Source organism: Phaseolus vulgaris, chromosome 1 (assembly GCF_000499845.2).
Source record: "Phaseolus vulgaris cultivar G19833 chromosome 1, P. vulgaris v2.0, whole genome shotgun sequence".
Taxonomy (NCBI): Eukaryota; Viridiplantae; Streptophyta; class Magnoliopsida; order Fabales; family Fabaceae; genus Phaseolus; species Phaseolus vulgaris.
In genome coordinates this window covers 26,069,630-26,091,971 of record NC_023759.2, presented here as the reverse complement: position 1 = coordinate 26,091,971, position 22,342 = coordinate 26,069,630, and the positions used below count along the sequence as shown (strand labels likewise).

At 36.2% G+C, this 22,342-nt stretch overlaps 2 protein-coding genes across 2 annotated transcripts; one reads left to right on the top strand and one right to left on the bottom strand.

The window, feature by feature from the left end:
- Positions 1-11,222: 11,222 nt before the first annotated feature.
- Positions 11,223-12,788, bottom strand: LOC137815774 (uncharacterized). The gene has a single exon (XM_068618886.1). The coding sequence runs from the start codon at positions 12,786-12,788 to the stop codon at positions 11,223-11,225; it is 1,566 nt and encodes a 521-aa protein (XP_068474987.1).
- Positions 11,460-17,352, top strand: LOC137813817 (beta-glucuronosyltransferase GlcAT14A-like). The gene is made up of 5 exons (XM_068616255.1): positions 11,460-12,478; positions 13,654-14,645; positions 14,932-15,007; positions 15,102-15,217; positions 16,745-17,352. The coding sequence occupies exons 2-5, from the start codon at positions 14,156-14,158 to the stop codon at positions 17,257-17,259; spliced, it is 1,197 nt and encodes a 398-aa protein (XP_068472356.1). The 5' UTR covers positions 11,460-12,478; positions 13,654-14,155; the 3' UTR covers positions 17,260-17,352.
- Positions 17,353-22,342: the final 4,990 nt, after the last annotated feature.

Here is a 22,342-nt window from a genome sequence, read left to right as displayed (position 1 = left end):
CTGCACATACAAAAAATTTCACACCTACCAGCGTCTCAACCTCCCAATTGGCGTAGACCCCTCACCAGCAATGCCTCCTACCATAGGAAACACAGGCTTCCTGCACTTGACTGACTCATACTGGAACACCCACCAACACCCATTTCCCGTTCTAGCTTTGGCATCACTACAAATGCACCATTTTGTATGCCATACATAGACCATTTGTCCTCTACATTTCCTTAAATTTGCCCTGTATCTAGCATACCATAGACCATTGAGTTTCCCTTGCACCTGGCCAGCATCTCCACCACACGAACTACACAGCACACCACCACACGAACTACACAGCACACCACCAAACCAGCCAGCATCTTCAACATACACCAACAAACCAGTGTTGGTAGCCCAGCTAAAGTGGAATGTGAGGCTCCATTCACTCCCTTTACTACCCCAGGACTGGCCTAAATCAGAGAAACTGGCACCCTCATTCCAGCTAAGCCTATTGGTTTCCATCATCTTGAGAGTTTTGGTCACAACTTTGACATTCTCATCTTCACTGCACCTTCCTTAGATAGCATCATCACCCTCAGTTTTAGCTCCTATATCATACCAACAACCTGCAATCACTCCTGGCCTTGCACCAAATTTTCTCCAGCACCCCTGAATTACTTACTCACACATTCCAGATCAGGCATTGTACAACATGAAAAAGGCAACACCTACCTCCACCTTTGTCGTGCTTTATCTTGCCTTTCTTCAAAAAGAGGTTTGTAGAACTTCAAATCTGATTTTACTAGCAGCACCTCTTTCTCTGACCATTCCTTTCAACCCTTAGCAACTCTTCTAGATTACCACTGCTTATACGTCTGGTGCTTTCATTTAATCTACTCAGCTCACCTCAAACCTTTGTGAAAGAGTAGTATTAGCCCCCACTCCGAACGCATAAGAGGAACACCCAGAATGTAGCTGTTGGCTGCAACTTTGATAGCTTCCAGTACACTAGCTGGTCTTTCCAACCATAGGAATTTATGAATGCACCAGTCAACATCCAACTACTTAAAGAAACTAATACAAATTATGTAGTAAAATAGGCTTCAAAACGAACAAAATTGGTTTCCCATGGCGTGAGTAATCACTGTCCGTAAGGACTTATCCGCGGTGTATTGCGCAAGTCCCCCAAGATACAACAGAAACTTCCCGGTAACTTCCGAGGATCAGAACTAGCAAGTTTCTCTTTAAAAGAGTAATACTCAAATAGAACCCAAAATTATTATAATAATAAAATATTGAAGAGAGAGAAAGAAAAAGAAAAGGTGAAGAATGGAGAAGAAGGAGAAGAAGCACGGCAGAGGGTTTCAAGAGGATGAAGAACCGTGAGTGAGAGTAGTGTGAAACAAAAGGATGGAATGCAGTATTTATAGATGAAGAAACCCAAAACTACCGCATCTTCAAACCCTAATGGAGTCGTGACCGTCGCCGGAGTTGGAGGAAGACCCACGGGAAAGGAGGAGCCAACCACCCACGAATCTCGCTACGTTCTCCAACGTTCTCAAGATTCCACACGATCAGCAGAGCGAAGGCGTGAGCGTTCCCAGTCGTGCGGCTACGATTCAGGGTGGAAGGGGCAACGTCACGCGAAAACCTCATAGCAGATCCGGTCTTCGCTGAACCTCCGCGATCTCCTCCAACGGTCACTGAAGAAAACTAGGGTTTTACCACTTACTCTATTTTTCGTTTCACACACTCTGTTTTTCGTTTATATTTTGCTATATTAGGTTCTTGTTTTACAACAATTCCCCACATATTGCAAAAGATAAAACATAGAAATATTGAAAGAAAATAATACCGGGTTTATCTAAGATGTAATGCATCAGAACTGGTATAGCAAGCTATATGAACCAGTCTTAGATTGATGAACTTAACACATAGTGTAGTTGGTATAGCAAGCTATATGAACCAAGACATTTAGTATGTGTTAGAGGTTTATCAATCACAATACACCCCCACATTACTTGTTGTTATCGTTGTGTTGCGCTACTAGGCCATGCGCCTGCCCGGTATTCATGAGTGCTATAGAGATCTTGCCAAGATCTCATGCAAGCGGCCCCACTTGACACTCATATAGGTGATTTCATCAAGTGTATGCTGCAAATCATACACCACCCATAAGGGATATGAAAATCATTAAAACTTTGTAGATCGTTAAAACTCTTTTACCTCTGAATTTTAACCACAAAGTTTATCCTCTCGATAATGCAGTAACTAGCACTTTCACACACACCATAGGAATGGACAAAATTGATTTTAAATCAATATCAGTGCTAGCAGAACTAACAAGTGACTTGTTTTTACCCATATGAACCTTATTCATGGGATCTCCAATCACAAAGGTTGGGTTTCCATCACTTGTTTGTTTGCAAGTGGCTTAAGTACCATTCCCCTCAATGTTTCTAAAATCATTTTTCTCCCTAAGGGTTTAGTCAGAGGATCTGCCAGATTCCGTTCTGACTTGACATAGTCAATAGAAATCGTTCCACTCTTTAACAACTGTTTCACCAAATTATGTCTCAATTGTATATGTTTATTCTTTCAATTGTAGCTTTTATTTTTAGCTATAGCTATTACCGATTGGCAATCACAATGCATTGATACAGATGAGGTTGGTTTCATTCCTAAAGGAATGTTTGCTAAGAAGTTTTTCTACCACTCAGCTTCACTACCAGCCATTTCTAGAGCAACAAACTCATATTCCATTGTTGATCTTGCAATAATAGTTTGCCTGGTTGACCTCCATGTAACTGCACCACCCCCAAGTGTAAATACATAACCACTAGTGGACTTTGTCTCATCTGAATCAGATATCCAGTTAGCATCACTGTACCCTTCTAGCATAGCGGGAAATCCACTATATTCAATGGCATAATCCATTGTACCTCTCAGGTATTTCATGAGTCTCTCAAGTGCATCCCAATGATCCTGACTAGGACATTGAGTGTATCTACTCAATCTACCTACTTCATAAGCAATATCTGGTCTAGAAAAGCTCATTAAATGCAATAAGCTTCCAATTATCTAGGCATACTAAGTTTGAGAAATAGATTCTCCTATGTTCTTCTTTAATTTAGAGTTAGCATCATAAGGGGTACTCACTGACTTAAAGTCGTAGTAACCAAATTTCTTAAGAAGTTTCTCAGTGTATTTTTCTTGGGATAGTAATATACTATCTCCCTTCCTTATGATTTTAACTCCTAGAATAACACTTGCTTCACCCATGTCTTTCATCTCAAACTTAGATCCAAGAAACAATTTTGTTTGAAAAACTATATCATTGCATGTACCAAAAATTAGCATGTCATCCACATACAAACATATAATGACATATTCACCATTTTCAGATCTAGAATACACACATTTATCAGCATCATTGGTAGAAAAACCTTCACAAAGTAAAACATTATCAAGTTTTTCATGTCATTGTTTTGGTGCTTGTTTCAAACCATACAAAGATTTTAAAAGTTTGCATACTTTTTCCTTTTGACCTGGAACTACACATCCTTCAGGTTGAGTCATATAAATTTCCTCTTCTAATTCACCATTCAGAAAAGTTGTTTTAACATCCATTTGGTGAATTACTAACTTATGGATAGATGCTAAGGCTAGCAATACACGGATAGAGGAAATCCTAGTAACAGGTGCAAAAGTATCAAAGTAATCTATGTTATGTTTTTTAGTAAAACCTTTAGCAACTAATCTTGTCTTATATTTCTCTATGGATCCATCAGGATGGTACTTCTTCTTAAAGATCCACTTACAACCAATGGGTTTTGCTCCTTTAGGCAAATCTACTAAGGTCCACGTATTATTTTTCTTAATTGAATCAAGCTCAGTTTTAATGGCCTTATCCCAATGTTTAGCATCAGGAGCACTAGTAGCTTCTACAAAACTTATTGGATCATTCTCAACTAGATAAGTATAAAAGTCATCTCCAAAAGATGTTTCCTTTCTCTGTCTTTTACTTCTTCTAACATCCTCACTCAAGGTATCACTAGCACTATCTATAGGTTGTTCAGATGTACCACTACTCTTTAGAGGAAAGATGTGTTCAAAGAACTCAGCGTTTTTCGTCTCTACTATAGTGTTACGTTCAATTATATCACTATTAAGAACTAAAAACCTATAGGCAACACTATGTTCTGCATATCCTAAGAACATACAATTAGATGTTTTAGAGCCTATTTTCCTTTTCTTAGGATCAGGTAACATCACTTTAGCTAAACACCTCCACACTCTTAGGTATTTCAGATTTGGTTGATAACCTTTCCACAACTCATAAGGTGTTTTACCAGTTTTCCTATGTGGTATCCTATTTTTTTAAAAACACGCAGTAAGCAGAGATTCACCCCATAAATTATCAAGAGCATTAGAACTAATAAGCATAGCATTCATCATTTCTTTAAGAGTCCTATTTTTCCTTTCAACTACTCCATTAGACTCAGGTGAATACGGTGGGGTTACTTCATGAATAATACCTTCTTTTAAACAATAATCATTAAATAAAACATATTCACCACCTCTATCTGATCTAATTCTCTTAATTTTCTTATTCAGTTGATTTTGTACTTCCGCTTTATAAGTTAAAAACATGTCAAAAGCTTCATCCTTATGTTTAATTAAATACACTTTGGTGTATCTAGAAAAATCATCTATAAAAGTTACAAAATAATTTTTACCACCTCTAGACATGGTTTGTTTTAAAATCAGCAAGGTCAGTATGAATTAAACCAAGAATTTCAGTTTGACGTTCTATAGAGTGACATGTTTTCTTCGTTATTTTAGATTCTACGCATACATCACGTTTACTATTTTGTTTGTCATGTAGTCGTTGCAATTTTATAACATACGAAGAATTCACATGTCCTAATCTAGCATGCCATATATCATACGAGTCAACAATATAAACAAAAGATTTAGATTCATTCATAATTTCAGAAATATTTAATACAAAAAGGCCTTGATCACAATATCCCTTTTCCACAAAAACATTGTTTTTTGTCATAACAATCTTGTCAGATTCAAATGACACTTTAACCCTAACTTTGCTTAGTAATGCCACAGAGACCAAATTAACTCTAATTGATGGCACATGTAGCACATCATTCAAAGCTAGAGTTTTACCATATGTGAGCTTCAGAAGAACTTTTCCTTTTCCTAGGACAGAAGTTGTCCTAGAGTCACCGAGATATAATTGTTCTTCTCCATCCCCCACACTTGTGTAGGAGGTAAACACATTTCTATTTGCACAGATGTGTCTGGTAGCCCCAGAGTCTACCACCCATTTGCTCACATTTGTCACAAGATTTACTTGTGAAACGACTGCCACAATAGTATCTTCCCCTTCGGCTAGATTTGCCTTAGGAGGATAATCCTTTTTGGCCCTATGTTTGCACTGAGGTGCATGATGGCCTGGCTTTCCACAGAAAAAGCAATTACCTTTTTTTTCTTGAAAGTGGGGTTAGTTCCACTGGGACGAGAGAATTTGTTATTAGGTTTCTTTTTGTGATCAAATTTTTTCTCGTACCTTTTTGGAGCTGGTTTGTCTTCTATCACGTTTGCTTTGGCAGACAAAGCTTTGGCTTTTGCAGCAGCGCACTCCTTCCTGTTTGTGTCTTCGATGATGATGTGGGTGATCAGATCTGATAGAGACATTTATTTCTGTCTGTGCTTTAGTTGTTGTTTGTAATCCGTCCAAGACTGCAGAAGCTTTTCGATCAAGAGTTTGGACACGAATTCATCCGGCAAGGTTATGCTTTCAATTTTGATATCTTCAATCATCTTGTGATATTCGTTTATTTGGATTTTGATGTCTTTGCCTTCGATCATCTCCCAGCGGTAGTAGTTTGCAATTACGAACCTTTGTCTGACGATGTCTTCGGCAGTATATTTGAAGATAAGAGAATCCTAAATATCTTTCGCATTCTTATAAGAAGCATAAACATCGAACAGATCGTTAGATAACACACTAAGTAAAGTGTGACGACATACCTTATTCGCATGGATCCAGTCGTTAACTTGTTTCGCAGTCGTGGTTGAGTCGGGTTTGGCAGTTGTAAGTGCAAGAGCAACTTCGTAAATGTCCAATAGGGTGGACACGCGTTCTTGCCAACGTCAGAAGTTCTGACCGGTGAAGACTTCAATTTTGAAGACATCCGGAAATGGTTTCGCAAAAATGGTTTGCGTTGCGGAAACAACATTTGACGGTCCCGGAGCAGTGTTGTCGTTGTTGTTCGTATTTTCAGCCATAAGTCCTTACGATTGTAGTAAAATAGGCTTCAAAACGAACAAAATTGGTTTCCCAAGGCGTGAGTAATCACTGTCCGTAAGGACTTATCCGCGGTGTATTGCGCAAGTCCCCCAAGATACAACAGGAACTTCCCGGTAATATCCGAGGATCAGAACTAGCAAGTTTCTCTTTAAAAGAGTAATACTCAAATAGAACCCAGAATTATTATAATAATAAAATATTGAAGAGAGAGAAATAAAAAGAAAAGGTGAAGAATGGAGAAGAAGCACGGTAGAGGGTTTCAAGAGGATGACGAACCGTGAGTGAGAGTAGTGTGAAGCAAAAGGATGGAATGTGGTATTTATAGATGAAGAAACCCAAAACTACTGCATCTTCAAACCCTAACGGAGCCGTGACCGTCACCGGAGTTGGAGGAAGACCCACGGGAAAGGAGGAGCCAACCACCCATGAATCTCGCTACGTTCTCCAACGTTCTCAAGATTCCACACGATCAGCAGAGCGAAGGCGTGAGCGTTCCCAGTCGTGCGGCTACAATTCAGGGTGGAAGGGGCAACATCGTGCGAAAACCTCGGAGCAGATCCGGTCTTCGCTGAACCTCCGTGATCTCCTCCAACGGTCACTGAAGAAAACTAGGGTTTTACCACTTACTCTGTTTTTGTTTCACACACTCTATTTTTCGTTTATATTTTGCTATATTAGGTTCTTGTTTTACAACAAATCAATGGGTTGAGAACCCAATTAGCAAGGGAGTAGATAAAAGGTTGTCCCTTGTATTTTAACCATTGCCATGACTTGAGTTGGGCCATCAGGAAAACCTCTTCCAGATCTGCTACACTTTGATTAAGCATAATGGAGTTCCTATTCTCCCAAATACACCTCACTATAGTTGCCCATACTCCTTTCCACAAGAGATTTTGATTATTGCTCACTTGTGGCAAGCAAAAGTTTTCATAATGCATCGATAGAACATTGTGTTGAACAAACAAGACACCTAACCATTTAAAGCATAATGTCCACACACTCTGAGCAAAAGGACATTCTAAGAAAATATGTTGACATGTTTCCTCCATTATTTGGCATAAAGCACATAAGATTGAGTTTAGCATCACCCCTCTCCTCCTCAAGCTCACTCTAGTTGGGATTTTGCCTAGTAAGACCTTCCAAGTTGTGGTTATGACATTAGGGAACGCTTTAATTTCCACAGGGACTTAAACACTTCCTGTTGCGGACTACTGGCCTGCTTAGATAAGAAATGGTATGCTGCATTGACAGAGAAGGTCCCCGAATCTTCACTCCCCCACGTCTGAACATCTTTCTGCTCACTTGTTAAGCTTATCCGAGATATGTGTTGGATAAGATTGGCTTCCAGCATAGATCCCCACTCAAATCTAACCCTGCTCCACCTCAAATTCCACCTCCATACTGCATCTACCCACTCCCCAACCTCACTCACCTTTAGATCTTGGTTCAAGGATAGAGAAAATAGCCTCGGGTAAAGGGTTTTGAGACTACTATTACCAATCCACACATCCTCCCAGAATTTCACTTTGTCTCCACTTCCTAATCTCCACGCTAATTGACTTTGGAACCAACCTACTCCTTCTCCTTCTGTACATACTTTCTGCAGATGTCTCCACCACCATGATTGCATTTTCACTGGGGTTTGTGGGCAGTCCAAATCCATTCCATACTTTGATACCAACAAGTCCTTCCACCTCCCTTTCTCTTCCGAAACAAACCTCCATCTCCATTTTGCCAGGAGTGCATAATTGAACTTCCGAATGTCTCTGATCCCCCAACCTCCCTCCTCTTTTGGTTTACATACGTCTTCCCAGTTAACCCATGATATCGGTCTCTTTTCCTTCCCCCACCCCCACAGAAACCTTCGTTGAATACCGATTATACTTTGGTAGATAGAGCCTAGCGCTTTGAAGATAGAGAGGTAGAACAATGAAACCATTGTGATCACTGATTTAATTAGGCAAACTCTCCCTGCCATAGACAAAAATCTTCCTTTCCATACATTGAGTTTAGCTTTTAATTTTGTTAGAACTGGGTCCCAAAACTTATCCTTCCTTGGGTTCCCTCCCACTTCTAAGCCCAAATATTTAAACGAGACTCCCATCTCTGCACAATTCAAAATCTTAGCATAGCTTGCCAAGGCATTTCCCTCAACATTTATTCCTACAATCTTAGACTTATGAAAGTTTATCTTTAAGCCTGAGGCTAGTTCGAACCCCCTTAGTATCGCCTTCATGGTTACCACATTACTACGGGACTCTTCACATAAGAAAAGAGTATCATCTGCGAATTGCAAGATACTAAGCTCTACCTATTCTCTACCAACCTTAACACCTGACAGCATGTTGGCCTTATTAGCTTGCCTTACTAACCCAGCTAAGCCTTCAGCTACCATAATGAAAAGGAAAGGGGCAAGCGGATCACCTTGCCTCAAACCTCTTGTTGGTTTGAATTCCTCCGTTGGGCTCCCATTGACTAACATAGAAACAGTAGCCGATTCCATACACCCTCGCATCCACTTAACCCACTTACTGTGGAAACCCATCTTCTGGAGCATATCGTATAGAAACTGTCATCTAACCGAGTCGTAGGCTTTTTCGAAGTCCACCTTCAAGCATAAGTCACTCCTCTCGGTCCTTCTAAGATCCTCTATGACCTCATTAGCCATGAGTACACTATCCAATAACCCTCTACCCTTTAGAAACGCAGATTGGCTTTCGTCAACAACAGAGTTTAACACTTTCTTGATTCTCCTGGCCAGCACCTTTGCAATAACTTTATAAATAGCCCCCACAAGAGAGATAGGTCGATATTGCTCCAACTTAGAGGGATCCTTGACTTTTGATACCAGAGTTATAAAGGATGCATTACACCTTTTTGGTATAGCACCTATATCATGAAACAAGTTCAAGGCACTTACGAACTCATCTTTCATATACTCCCAACTTTTCCTAATAAAATTGAAATTAAACCTGTCAGGTCCAGGACTCTTTGATCCATCACATTGCCACACCGCTTCCTTGATTTCCTCTTCTTTAAAAGTCGAAATAAGATTCATACTATCTTTTGGGGTGAGCATTTTAAAATCTACTACATCGAGCCTTACCCCAAGAACTCTTGTTGCTTTGAACCTATTCTCAAACACCTTCTTCGCTTCTATCCAAACCGTACACGGTTCCTCACACCACTAACCTCCAACCTCTACACCCTTCACTTAATTTCTAAGTCTTCTCCATCTCAAAGACGAGTGATAGAATTTGGTGCACGAATCCCCACACTTGAACCAACTTACTCTTGCTTTTTGGCTCATAAGAGAGTCAATCTTTCTATCCACTTCCCTTAACCGATTCATTAATTCCATTCTTTCCAACCTCCCACTTCCCACTGAACCTCCATTCGAATCAAGACTATCAAACAATTCGATTTGGCTCAGAATACTCATCCTGGTGGTTTGGAGATTACCGTACACATCTTTGTTCCATATTTTTAGATCCCCCTTAAGCAACTTCAATTTCCCCTTGAGTTTCAAGAATTCATTCCCTTGTACTGTATAGGACTGCCACGTTTCCTTCACCATCCCGTTGAAACCTCTCTCCAAAAGCCAGGCATCAATGGTCCGAAACGGTTTGGGACCCCAGTCCTTATCCATGGTCTTCACCACCAAAGCACAATGATCAAACACTTCCTTCCGCTGGACATACTGTTTGCACATTGGCCATATATTCATCCACTCTTCAGAGACAAGAACTCTATCAATCCTACTCTTAGCTGTCCCATTTGCTTTAAACCACATGATTTTTTACCAATTATAGGTAGATCCAATAACAGATTGGATTCAATAAACCTATTGAACCCATTAATCTCACTTGAGTGGCCACTTGGTGTATCTCCCCTTACACTAGCACCTTTCCTTTCCCTTCTACTTCTTATGGCATTGAAATCCCCACATAGACACCACACCAACTCCTGAGATGCCACTTTAATGTTCGTGAGCTCTTCCCAAAGAAGCTTCTTATCTCTTAATACGCAAGCAGAGTATATGTTTACTATAACACACCTTCGTGCTGAACTTAGGTGTATACTTGAAACAGCAATAAAACCCTTCCCTATGACATGACTTTCATAAGCATCCTTGTGCCACATGGTCAGCAAGCTTCCTCCTCCGTTATCGCCTTCATTATGGATCCATCCGATTTTATTGTCCCCACACAAAGCAAAACATTTGGCATATGTGATCACCGTTGTTTTCGTTTCTTGCAGACACACTAATTTTGCTCCCTCACTAGCGATTATTCGTCTCAAATATCTGGTCTTGGTCCCTCCCCCCAATCCTCTTATGTTCAAGCTAACAATCAACATAAATAACTTTTCTTGATACCCTCCTCAAACCTTTGCATAAACTCCACGTCTCTTACTTCCATACACTGATATTCCTGGATAACCTCTTCTTCGACCCCTCGACAAGAAATACCCATGTGTTTCCCCAGCTCCCACAGATTAACTGGTTCCACCATAATTTCTGGGTCCTGAAACCGTGAATGCAATTATTTGTATCCCCATTCGAAATGGTTGTTATAAGGGTTCCAACTTTGGAGGAAGAAGAATTCCTAACCTGGGAGGATCTTGTTTTTATTCTCACAGACCTCCATGGGTGGGTACTTGGTTCTCCCACTTCCCATAGCCCTTTCGTCCTGCGTCTCTGAGGGGACAACCTCTGTACGTTTCCCCCTTCTGTGACCTTGGTTCTTGGCTTTTCCTGCAAGCTTTCCTTGTCGTGGTCATGATCCAGCTCCCGCATCTCCCTTATCTCTACAAGGTTTCCAGTTCCGACTGCGGATTTTCCCCCCGTACTTCTCGACCCCCCATCCGCCCATATGGGCACACCATGATCTTCTTCTTCTTGGGCTAACGAAGAATTCTACCCTTTACCCAAGTGGGCCATCATAATTCCTTCTTGGCCCAAATTCGTATGGGGCTCACGCTGGAAATTACTCAACTCCACACCCACTACAAGCATGGCCAGGTCATCCTGCTGGTAGGGGCTAAAACACTGGCCTGTTGACCCGTGGGTAGCAGTATTCAGAATGACAGCTTCGTCAGACACCTCCTGGCCGCCCATTTCCTCAATTGTCAAACCTTTAGCACCTTTTCTTTGACCTTCTCCTACCTTTGGTTTAGCTTCCTTAAATGTCAAGCTTTTTGTCGTATGTTCTTTATTCACAACTTCTTCCACCGCCTCACTTCCGATCTGCTCACTTCCGTCCACCGCCTCTCCTCCGAACACTTCACCCCTAGACCACCGACCCTCCAGGTCCCTTTTCATAACCTCCTCCTCACAACTATTCACTGAACAAACCGTTTCCTCTACATAGGTCTCCGAAGATGAGACACTGTCTGAAGAACCAAAGCCATCGTAACTGCATCTGCATGGACCTATACTATAACCTGGGCTTTCTTCTTCTATGAGGATACTAAAATTCTGGTCATTGATCCTCATGACTTTCGCCAACCTTGCACTTTGATTTTTCAGAAGACGGACTTGAATTCTAGCATACTCAAGATTCTCCCAAAGAAGTGTAGATTTGTCGATGGATACTACCGAAGCCTTTTCACCCACCACTTTAGAGAAGCACTCCTTATTCCAGAGAGTGATTGGCAAATCATAGCACCTTACCCACACAATTTTATGGTCAGCCACATAGTTTTCTGACCACGGATCAATACTATCAAAGACACTATCGAACCATGCCTTGTTAAGCTTGATAAGATCCTCCAGACTCTCCCCTACCCTTGGCGTAAGCATGGCTAGCTTGTCACCCAAATAGCACACTTTAATCATGCTCATACCACCTTTAAGAAACTTTTCTCCTAGCTGGTTGAAATCCAACTTTGTGTTGAACTGGCCGATAGCACTATTCTCCATCCACGGAAGGACCTGTTTTTGGGTTGTGATAACTGGTCCCTCCCACTCTTGCCAAGAGCCTCCTTTCACTACATCAGCATAAGAATTATTCCCTTTTTTTTTCACCCATACCTCCTTCCTCCTCACCCTCTCTCTGGCCGTTGGACCTTCAACATCCCACCTCCTGGACCCTGCATACGACATCGTCGATGGGTTCTTAGTAACCATTGACAACCTCTTACCAGGGTCAGAATCATGTCTCTGGTATCTTGGTATGTTTACATAGAGCTTCTTATTCCTTATATATATTTGATCTAACTCCTTCTCTAAACTGGTCACGTTTCCCACTTCAAAGAAGCGGACAAACCCAAATCTCCTGCCCCACTTGTTTAGTCTTCTGGTGATGAACACTTCTTTCACTCTTGCCCATTTTTTGAAAACTTTGTGCATGTCCAACTCTCCATAACCATTTGAGAAGTTTGAGCATAAGAAGGTTGTGTGTTCAAATTTTGGTTTGGTTGGATTCTGGCCGGTGCCGTGACCACCGTGTCTCAGGGTGGTGCGGACTTCCCTCCCTCTCATACCTTTAAAAGCATTCGATAAATTTAGACAATATATTAAACAATGTTGTTAAGCACAGCATTTCACTACAGAATGTATTTTTCGTTTTTGTTAAGCCATCACAAAGGGCTTAGCGATGTGGATTAGGCAATCATCGCATTATAACTCTGGTTTATTATTAGCTATGCACCAATTTTTTCCGGAACCCTTTTTGGAAATTAATTTCCTCAATAGTACCTTTGAAATTTATTTCTCCAAATAACACTAATTTATGTTTACGGTGCGAATCCGATTGCTAAGAAATGGAATTCTCACCTTTGTTCTTATTTTCGTAAAAAAAAAAATTAGAATTTAGTTTTTGGATAATCAAATTTTAAGAGTATTTTTTTATAATGAATTGCAGTAGAAGAAGGTCATTTTGTCGATCATCGAAATTTGATTTCTAAATAATATAATTTCAACTTTCAATATTTTCGATTATATTTATTAATTTGATTTTTCGGAAAAATTGAAAGTTGAAATTATTATTTTTTAAAAATTTTGAGTTTATTATCATTCAAAAATTATTTCTAAAATTCAATTTTTCAAAAACTAAATTCTTAAAAGAAAAAATTAAAAATAAGAAACAAAATAAATCAATGCTACTTGAGGAAATAAATCTCAAATATTCAGATAATTAATTTCCAATAACGATCCACTTTTGAGAAATAAAAAATGTACACCTCTCTCCCATCAACACATCATCCAAAATGATATGTGTATCTTTTACCTTAAGAGTGATACACTGTAAAGTGTTGCATAGAAAATGTTTGGTTTGTGTTATGTTCTTTTCAACCCTTCAAAAGCATGTCATCATTTTGAATAACATTTTACTTTTTTCTTGCAGTTCTTACATAGCTTTTCTCAAAGGGTGCATTGGAGGGCTAATATAAATTCTCACAAACTGTGTATTAATAAATATCATGCTCGCTTCTACAACTTTACTACAACTACACCAAAGTGGAGTAAAGAAAATTGTGCTTCGTCCAGGAATATTTCTCCACTTTACACATGAAATAGCACAGAATACGAGTTGTACTCTTTTTTTGACATGGCAGTAATAATAGTGAGGCTAAGTATAAAGTGATACCCCACTCGAATCCACTTTTTCTAATCTCAATCGACAGTTCACAGGCAAATGGTGTCCTTCAGTTCAAAGAAAGGAACCCGAATATGTGATGTAAACCACACTATTCCAAGTTTCACGAATTCCACCCACATCATGATGTCTTCATACTTCACCACAGGTCCAACAACATTAACCATTGAACAACCTCTTTCCCTCTTATGTACCTAGCTTCTCCTCCCACCTTATCTTCTCACTTTCTCACTTTGCACTCTTCTCCCAAATGGGGCTCAAAATCTTCATGGCTTCCTTCATGGTAACCTCAATCTTGTTCTTTCTCATCTTCATTCCCACAAGATTGACCATACAAATCTCCAGCCTCAGGCCTGCTGTGAACTACATGAGTGTCCCAAACAACAGCAAGGCCTATCCAGTGACTTTTGCTTACTTGATCTCTGCATCAAAAGGAGATGTTGGGAGGCTCAAAAGGTTGATGAGGGTGCTGTATCATCCAGGGAACTACTATTTGATTCATGTGGATTATGGGGCTCCAGAGGCTGAACACAGGGAAGTGGCAGAATATGTGGCTACTGATCCTGTTTTTGGTCAAGTGGAGAATGTTTGGGTTGTGGGAAAGCCTAATTTGGTCACATATAGAGGACCAACCATGCTTGCTACCACTCTCCATGCCATGTCAATGCTTCTTAGGACCTGCCAATGGGACTGGTTTATTAATCTTAGTGCATCTGATTATCCCTTAGTTACACAAGATGGTATGGTGAGTGGCCTTATGCTATACCATTAGGATTATCCAATTGGATTGCTGCTTTTTTTTTTTTTTTGGCATTGGTTCTACTCTCAACAAAATAGGAGATTAACCTCGTTAATCTATGTTAATCTTAAAACAAAACTTTACTGTATATATTATCAAAAAGCAACACCAAAAACATATAAGAAACAACATTTAAGTTTAGTCTGTTTGCCACTCACACTTTCTTTAAATATGTGTTGATTGCATATGTTAATGATTGGTGTGTGTGAACCATTTTAATCTTCCAGATCTGATCCAAGTGTTTTCTGAGTTGCCAAGGGATATCAATTTCATACAGCATAGCAGTCAACTGGGTTGGAAACTGTAAGTGGCATTGCTCCTTTATTTGATTTTCCTATTTTAAGCCTTATGATTTGTTCAAAGTCATGATCTTAATGTTCTAAACACCCAATTTTAGGAATAAGAGAGGGAAGCCAATAATCATAGATCCGGGGCTTTATAGCCTCAATAAATCAGAAATTTGGTGGGTCATTAAGCAGAGGAGTCTCCCAACATCTTTTAAGCTCTACACAGGTATTCTTTCCCCCCTAATCTCTTTCTTCTAGATTGTGCTGTTATGTTACTTGTGTGTACACAAGTGTATCCTCTCTGGTTCCCTTGATCACACGCATGTGTATGTATTATTGGACCTTTTTCTCTTGATAATCAAATGGCATATATGGGGACCATGTGATACTCTGAAATATGTGTACAGTAAACCATGAGTTGTCCCATAAAATATGGTGCATACATCAATGCCATAATTTATTGTTGTCGGTCAGTGCCAAAATTTCAACTTTATATCAGATCTTATCACAGTTTTATATTTCCCCTACTGTAATAATTTACTGATTAGTATAGATTAGTTTAAGTGTTTAATGTGTACTGCTCAGGTAATAGAATTCTTGGATTAGAACATTTGTAGAGAAAGCACTTTTTTCATATGGTAGAAGGTCAAGCTTATGAAGTAACCCAAACCAAACATCTGAACCTATAAAGCAATCTGAACTATATTTTATGGTTGGATCTAGTTAGGATAAAACCATTATCAATGTTCTGGTGCTAGCAAAATGTCCTTTTCAAATTATTGCTCATGAGTCACGGAAGGTAATTGAATGGTTGGTGGTGGATTGGCATTGATGTTAATGTGGCTTCAGGAACTTTACCTACCAATGTCAGATGAGTGAAACTCCACAACCTCCTCTTTAGTCATTAGCCTAGTATGATTAATTCTCACATGGCTCTGAATTAGGTGAACATGATAAAGAAAAGAAAAAAGTACCTGAGTTTATGCATAACAGAACAACTTCTAAATTATCAAATTGAATAATATATTAAAAATTATGAGATTAGAAGGGTATTTTAGATTAAAAAAATTGAATAAGAGTGGAAATATACCCGGGAGTGACTACAATAAATATTCCCCAGGAAAAAATATAACTGGACCTAATCATATAAAATATGTCACATTTTATGTAGAGGGTTATATTAAACTATGTAGTTACAGTAATGCAAGGACTATAGCAGGTAGACTTTGTCATTTTATGCAGAGAGATGGGTGAAATTTTGGAAACTAGAGAAGGAATATATAAATGGCAGTGATGAGCTATGCATTGTATTTGGAAAATACAAATGTGACTTGGTGGTGGCGGTGTGCAGTGTCCACTTCTTGTAGATGCACAGTATGCAGGATGCCTTTCTTTTAGATAAGTTGTCGGTTCTAATAATGCATGTGAGTGAGTTCTTAGACGGTGGATGTATGTCTTCATTGATAACATCTATTCCACTTTTTTTTGTGCATTGTTTATCTTTTCAAGAGTGTGTCAATCTCAATTTTAGACACATCCACCAGGGACAGTTTCTTCTAGTCCTTTTCATTTTTTGTTCGTAAACCAGGGAAGGATTTGTTCTACATTGTTAACTTTCTATCTTTTTTTATTAATGGTGTGCTTTTCCCTGTCTGAAATTTAGACCCAGAATCAATTTCTCAACATAGAATAAAACAAGTGAGCATTTTGCATGAGCTAACATTATATGATGAATGTCCCAAAAATTGAGCAGGTTCAGCTTGGACAATACTATCAAGATCTTTTGCAGAATATTGCATAGTGGGATGGGAAAATTTGCCAAGGACCCTCCTCCTCTACTACACCAACTTTGTGTCATCCCCAGAAGGATATTTCCAAACAGTTATATGCAACTCTGGAGAGTACAAGAACACCACTGTTAACCATGATCTTCACTACATTACTTGGGACAACCCTCCAAAACAACACCCTAGGTCTCTGGGACTCAAGGATTACAGGAAAATGGTTCTTAGTGGCCGTCCATTTGCCAGAAAATTCAAGAGAAATGATCCAGTCCTTGATAAAATTGATAGAGAGCTTCTGAAGAGGTACCATGGGCAATTTTCCTCTGGAGGGTGGTGCTCTCAGGGTGGAAAGCATAGAGCATGCTCAGATTTGAGAACTGAGAATTATGGTGTGCTTAACCCTGGTCCTGCTTCAAGAAGACTCAAAAATCTGCTAACAAAACTTCTCTCTGATAAACTTTTTCATAAACAACAGTGCAGGTAATAACCATGCCATTTCCTTTTATCTTTATCACTTGTAAAGACTACTGAAATTTTGGTTACAATATAATGGATCACTTTCTTTTTGCCATTTCAACTTGGAGTTTCATGTGGTTAAATTAATTTATTTTACCCAAAGCATGAATACATAATAATCATCAAAATAATCATGACATAAAGTTTAATAAGAATGGACATTTTCAGCATTGAGACAATATGTGTAGCATGTGGTAAACGCATCATTTCATTAAATATTTTGATTCAATGTCACTTTTTGTCACTTTATTACAGTTACAACGGTAATGACTTGGTAGATGAGAATTAACACGTCTCATCTGAGCTAAACATTAAATAAATAAACATGATGATATTTTATTCTAAAAATCAGTTGTAAAATAATTATTTTTAATATTTTTTATTGTTAAATCAACTTTATTCATCAAACTCAGAACCATGATAAAGTAAAGCACTACCAAACCATTACACCATTCTCTATCATACTATCATTAGTATTATTCTTATTACTATTTATTAAACTATTACAATAGATGCACTTTGAATAATACTACCATGATTAGTATTTTTCTTTTTATTATTATTATAATTTTTATTATTATAATAATTATTATTGTTATAATCATAATAATAATAATTAAGAATAATTATTATTATTATAATTATGATTATAATTATGATTATGATTATGATTATGATTATAATTATAATTATAATTATAATTATGATTATGATTATGATTATGATTATGATTATAATTAATAATTATGATTATGATTATGATTATGATTAATAATTATGATTATGATTATGATTATGATTATTATTACGATTATAATTTATTTTTTTTTATATAAGTTTGGGAAAGAGTGGGTTAGAATGCCAATAATCATCTCCTTTTGATGATATCACCATACCAAGGTAACTCTCATCAACGATCATTTATATCACTAAAGAAAGTAAATAGAGTCATTTTAAAAGAAAAATGGGACCACGTTCACTAAAATAAAAAAAAGGGAAGGTTTAAATTGATTTATTTGGTACAAAAAGTAGTACTAAGTCATTTTTTATAATCATTTTTAAAAATAATAATAAACTAAAATTTTATATGAGTTAAATTATGTCCTTTAAAATTTAATTTATAAAAAGATTTTATATTAGTTTTTTCAAAACTTTAATTTATGTAAAGTATTTTTAACGTAAGAAAAAATATTTTATTTTATTTTTCTTTTACAAATATTTAAAAAGTTTATCAACTCAAATCCCTTAAAGTTTAACGATGATATATTTATTACACTTTGAGTTTTACCCTAATTTTTTAATTACAAACTGCACTTTAAATTTTTTCTTTGAGATGAATAAGAACTATTTCTTCTCAAATTTGTGTTATTTTCAAGAATTTAAGGTGAGATGAAGCATATGAGTATATATGAGTATATTATGAATAAATATCTCACTTACCCCAATCCCAATTAGGTTACGTAGAAAGTGTGGGACATAATCCTATAAATCATTGGGATTATTGGGGGAACCAAAGGAAGAAATCCTTAAAGATCTTCTTTTCTTATTGTTCATGTTTGTAATAGCTATTGTACCGCCCTGGTAGTCGGAAGTGATGACGTGGCGTCAAGCTACAGTATAGGTGTGTTGACAAGGCGCCAAGTTGGCAAAAAGGAAGGAAGTCGGGGGCTTGTGAAGTCGCCAGTTATTAAGTTGGCGTGTTCCGATCTCCAGCATACCAGAATCGGCGATCACCGGGTTAAAGATGAAGTCGCCAGATGTAAACTCAGGCGACCTTGAGATTGGAGATCGCCAGAGAAAGCACATCGCCAGAGATGAAGGTGGTGCAGATTATGAAGGCGGCCGGCGAGACCACAGGGAAGGTGTATGAAGGCACCCTAGCTCGCCAGTTCCAGTAGAGATCGCACTCCCAAGTTAGCTATGTACTGGGCAGCACCATGCATAAATAACTTAGCCAAAGAGAGTCCCAAGTCAAGGAGGCTCCAGATGATGGCACGTGTACAGTTGGATGCGAGCCACGTGTCCAAGTCTGTAACTGCCAAGAGAGAAAGTAACCAGGTATATAAGAGTTCTCAACAAACTTTCTGAGGTACGCACGTCGATTATACTTTTTACGCTTGCGAGTTATAGAGCTTACTGGGATTTGCACGGTTCTTGTTCTCTTAGTATTTGGTGATTCGGTCACTGACTTGGGCGTTGGAGTGCGATCGGCCGCAGCGGCGCCGCTCTGTTTCTTTGCAGGTTCTTGAGGTGGATCTCGAAGAGGAACGGAGGTGTGAAGCGGTGCACACGTCGATCCTTTGACGAGGCAGTTTCCAGCGTTCTGGTCAACAGGCAGGATCAGCTATCATGAGTGGTTAATTCTTTTCTTTGGGTTTGAGAGTAATATGTTCAAACTCTTATGTATTGAGGTGATATTTATATATAATATTTAGTTCTTGATTGATGATTGATGATTGGTATTGTCATTTTATTCTCAAAGCTTAGTAAAGTACTTATGAGCATCTGACATAAATGATAATACTTAATATATTTGAATGCTAGGAATATGATTGAAATGTTAATTGTTTTATAACATCTAATTGTAAAGATAAGAAGATTTTATAAATATACAAGGAAATGATATTTAGGATAATTGTTTTAATATGCAAGGAATCAATATGAATGGTTTTTACATGTGCATTTCAATCAAGATGAAATGTTTATTGTTTTAACCTCATTCCCAAATTTTTTAATTGAATTATTTTTACTCATTTATTTTAGTTTCCCTAAATCCTAAATCCAAACTTATGTTAATATCTTTAAAATCAAAATTATTGTATATATTCTTATATTTAATGAATGTTACTATTAAGATTTTAAATAATTGTTCGTTGTTGATTTGATATCTATCCTCAAAGAAAAATTATTATTTCTGACTTGTTACACTTGCTTAAAAGAGTCATCAAGTTTTTAGTATTGTTGCTTGATAACAATTTTTTTTTAATTTTAAAGTATAATTTGTTAAATATTTTTAAAGTTTTTTTTAGATGTGAATATATTTTAAATAAATTTACGTGAATATTTTTTAAAACTTTTTATTTTTTATTTATTTAATTTAATTTTACATTGATTTTTATTTAATTTTATTAAGTTTTTGTTTAGTGTATTTATTTTATTTTGTTTTTAGTGTATTTATTATTATTTTTATTTAGTTTTTGTTTAGTGTATTGATTTTATTTAGTTTCTGTTTTGTGTATTTATTTTATTTAGCTTTTGTTTTTATTTTTATTTTGTTTTGTTTTTTTATTATATTATATTATATTTTTATTTTATTTTTAGTTTATGTAGTCGTTTTTTTTATTTTAGTTAGTTATTTATAATTATAAGTTGCTGTTTAACTTTTTTATTTTGGTTTCATTTTTATTTATTTATTTTATTCTTATTATTTATTTACTTTTTATTTTAAGTAATTTTTATTTTTATTGTGTATTTTTTTAGTTTATTTTTTGAATATTTTACTAATTTTTTGTTTTTCTTATTTTATTTTAAAAAATATTTTATTATTTTGTTTTACTTTATTTTTAGTTTTTATTTTAAGTAAACTTTTTTTTACGTATTTCTTATTCGTCTATTGTCTTTGTTTTAAATGGTCTGTTTTCGTTTGTTTTTTAAATAGTTATTTTTTCTTTTATTTATTTATTTAAAAATAGTTATTTTTTTTTATTTTAAATTTTTGGTTTTCGTATTTGCAAATTGGTTCATCAGTTTGCAAGCATAAATGCCACATCTTTCTCATGGATTTTGCCCACATCTTTAGACACTAATAAAATGTATCGTCCTTTAGCAACAATAAGAACATGTCATCACTGAGACGATATCCTAATCATATTCAACACTGAAAATATGAGAAACGTTCCTATAAATATTACGACTTCCAAAAGGAGAGAATATTCTTGTTACAAATCACTAACTTTTTAAACAAAAAATATTGGTATTATTTGGAGAGAAAAATAAAAGATAATAATTAATGATGCATAGTAAAATCTAGAGTAAATAATTTTTGTTACCTTAATGGAAATCTTATTGGAATAATCTTTTAAATACTGATTAGTATGAAAAAAACTTTTTATTATTTTTATTTTATTTTTTTAGATAATATTTTAAGATTGTTTTTCAAATCTTATTTTTTTTAAAGTCTTTGTTATACTAAAAATTGGTAAATACCCTTATTTTTAGTATTTTCAAACTGATAGATATTTGACATAAAATTGATTTATTGGATGATTGGTTATCATTTCTACATAAAATAATTATAAACAATAAAAAAAGATATACATCAAATCTGATTTTTTTAGGCTTCGGTTAGAGTTTCAAAATAATTTTTATCGCCCCAAATTTAATTAATACCACAAACTATCAGTTAATTCTATTATATATATATATATATACTTACTATTAAAAAAACTAGTACATACTTATTTTATTTTCAATATTTCATGTTCTAAATTGATTGTTTATTACATTATCTATGATTAAGAATAACATTTATGGTTTATCATAAAATCAAAATATAATTTATATGAATTATATTTTTTAGTGATACATATAATTATTTATTCTGTACATATAATATGTTTAAATACCAGTTCTAATTATGTTAGACTAACCAACTTTAGAAGATTTATTAGTCTCATCAAATATTGGACGTAAACTTGTACCCTTTCACCCTCAATATTGTGATACATATTTTCAAAATTTAATAAATTTAGGATATCACGATATTTCTGAGAATAATTGTTATCAAATATCAATATTCTTCAAATAATAAATTTAATTTGATGTGATATGCTATTATCTGTATCTTTATATAAAAGATACTGTATCTGAGGTTATTTTTTCAATAAAACTATTTTACTTTTTTTTATCTTACTTTTGTATAAAAATATATAAATGCATAATTATACCATTTATAATTAAAAATATTATGTAACTCCTCAACTTAAAAATAATTAAATAATTATTGATTTTTCATACTTTTGTATTACTATATTTTTATTTTTTATATTGTT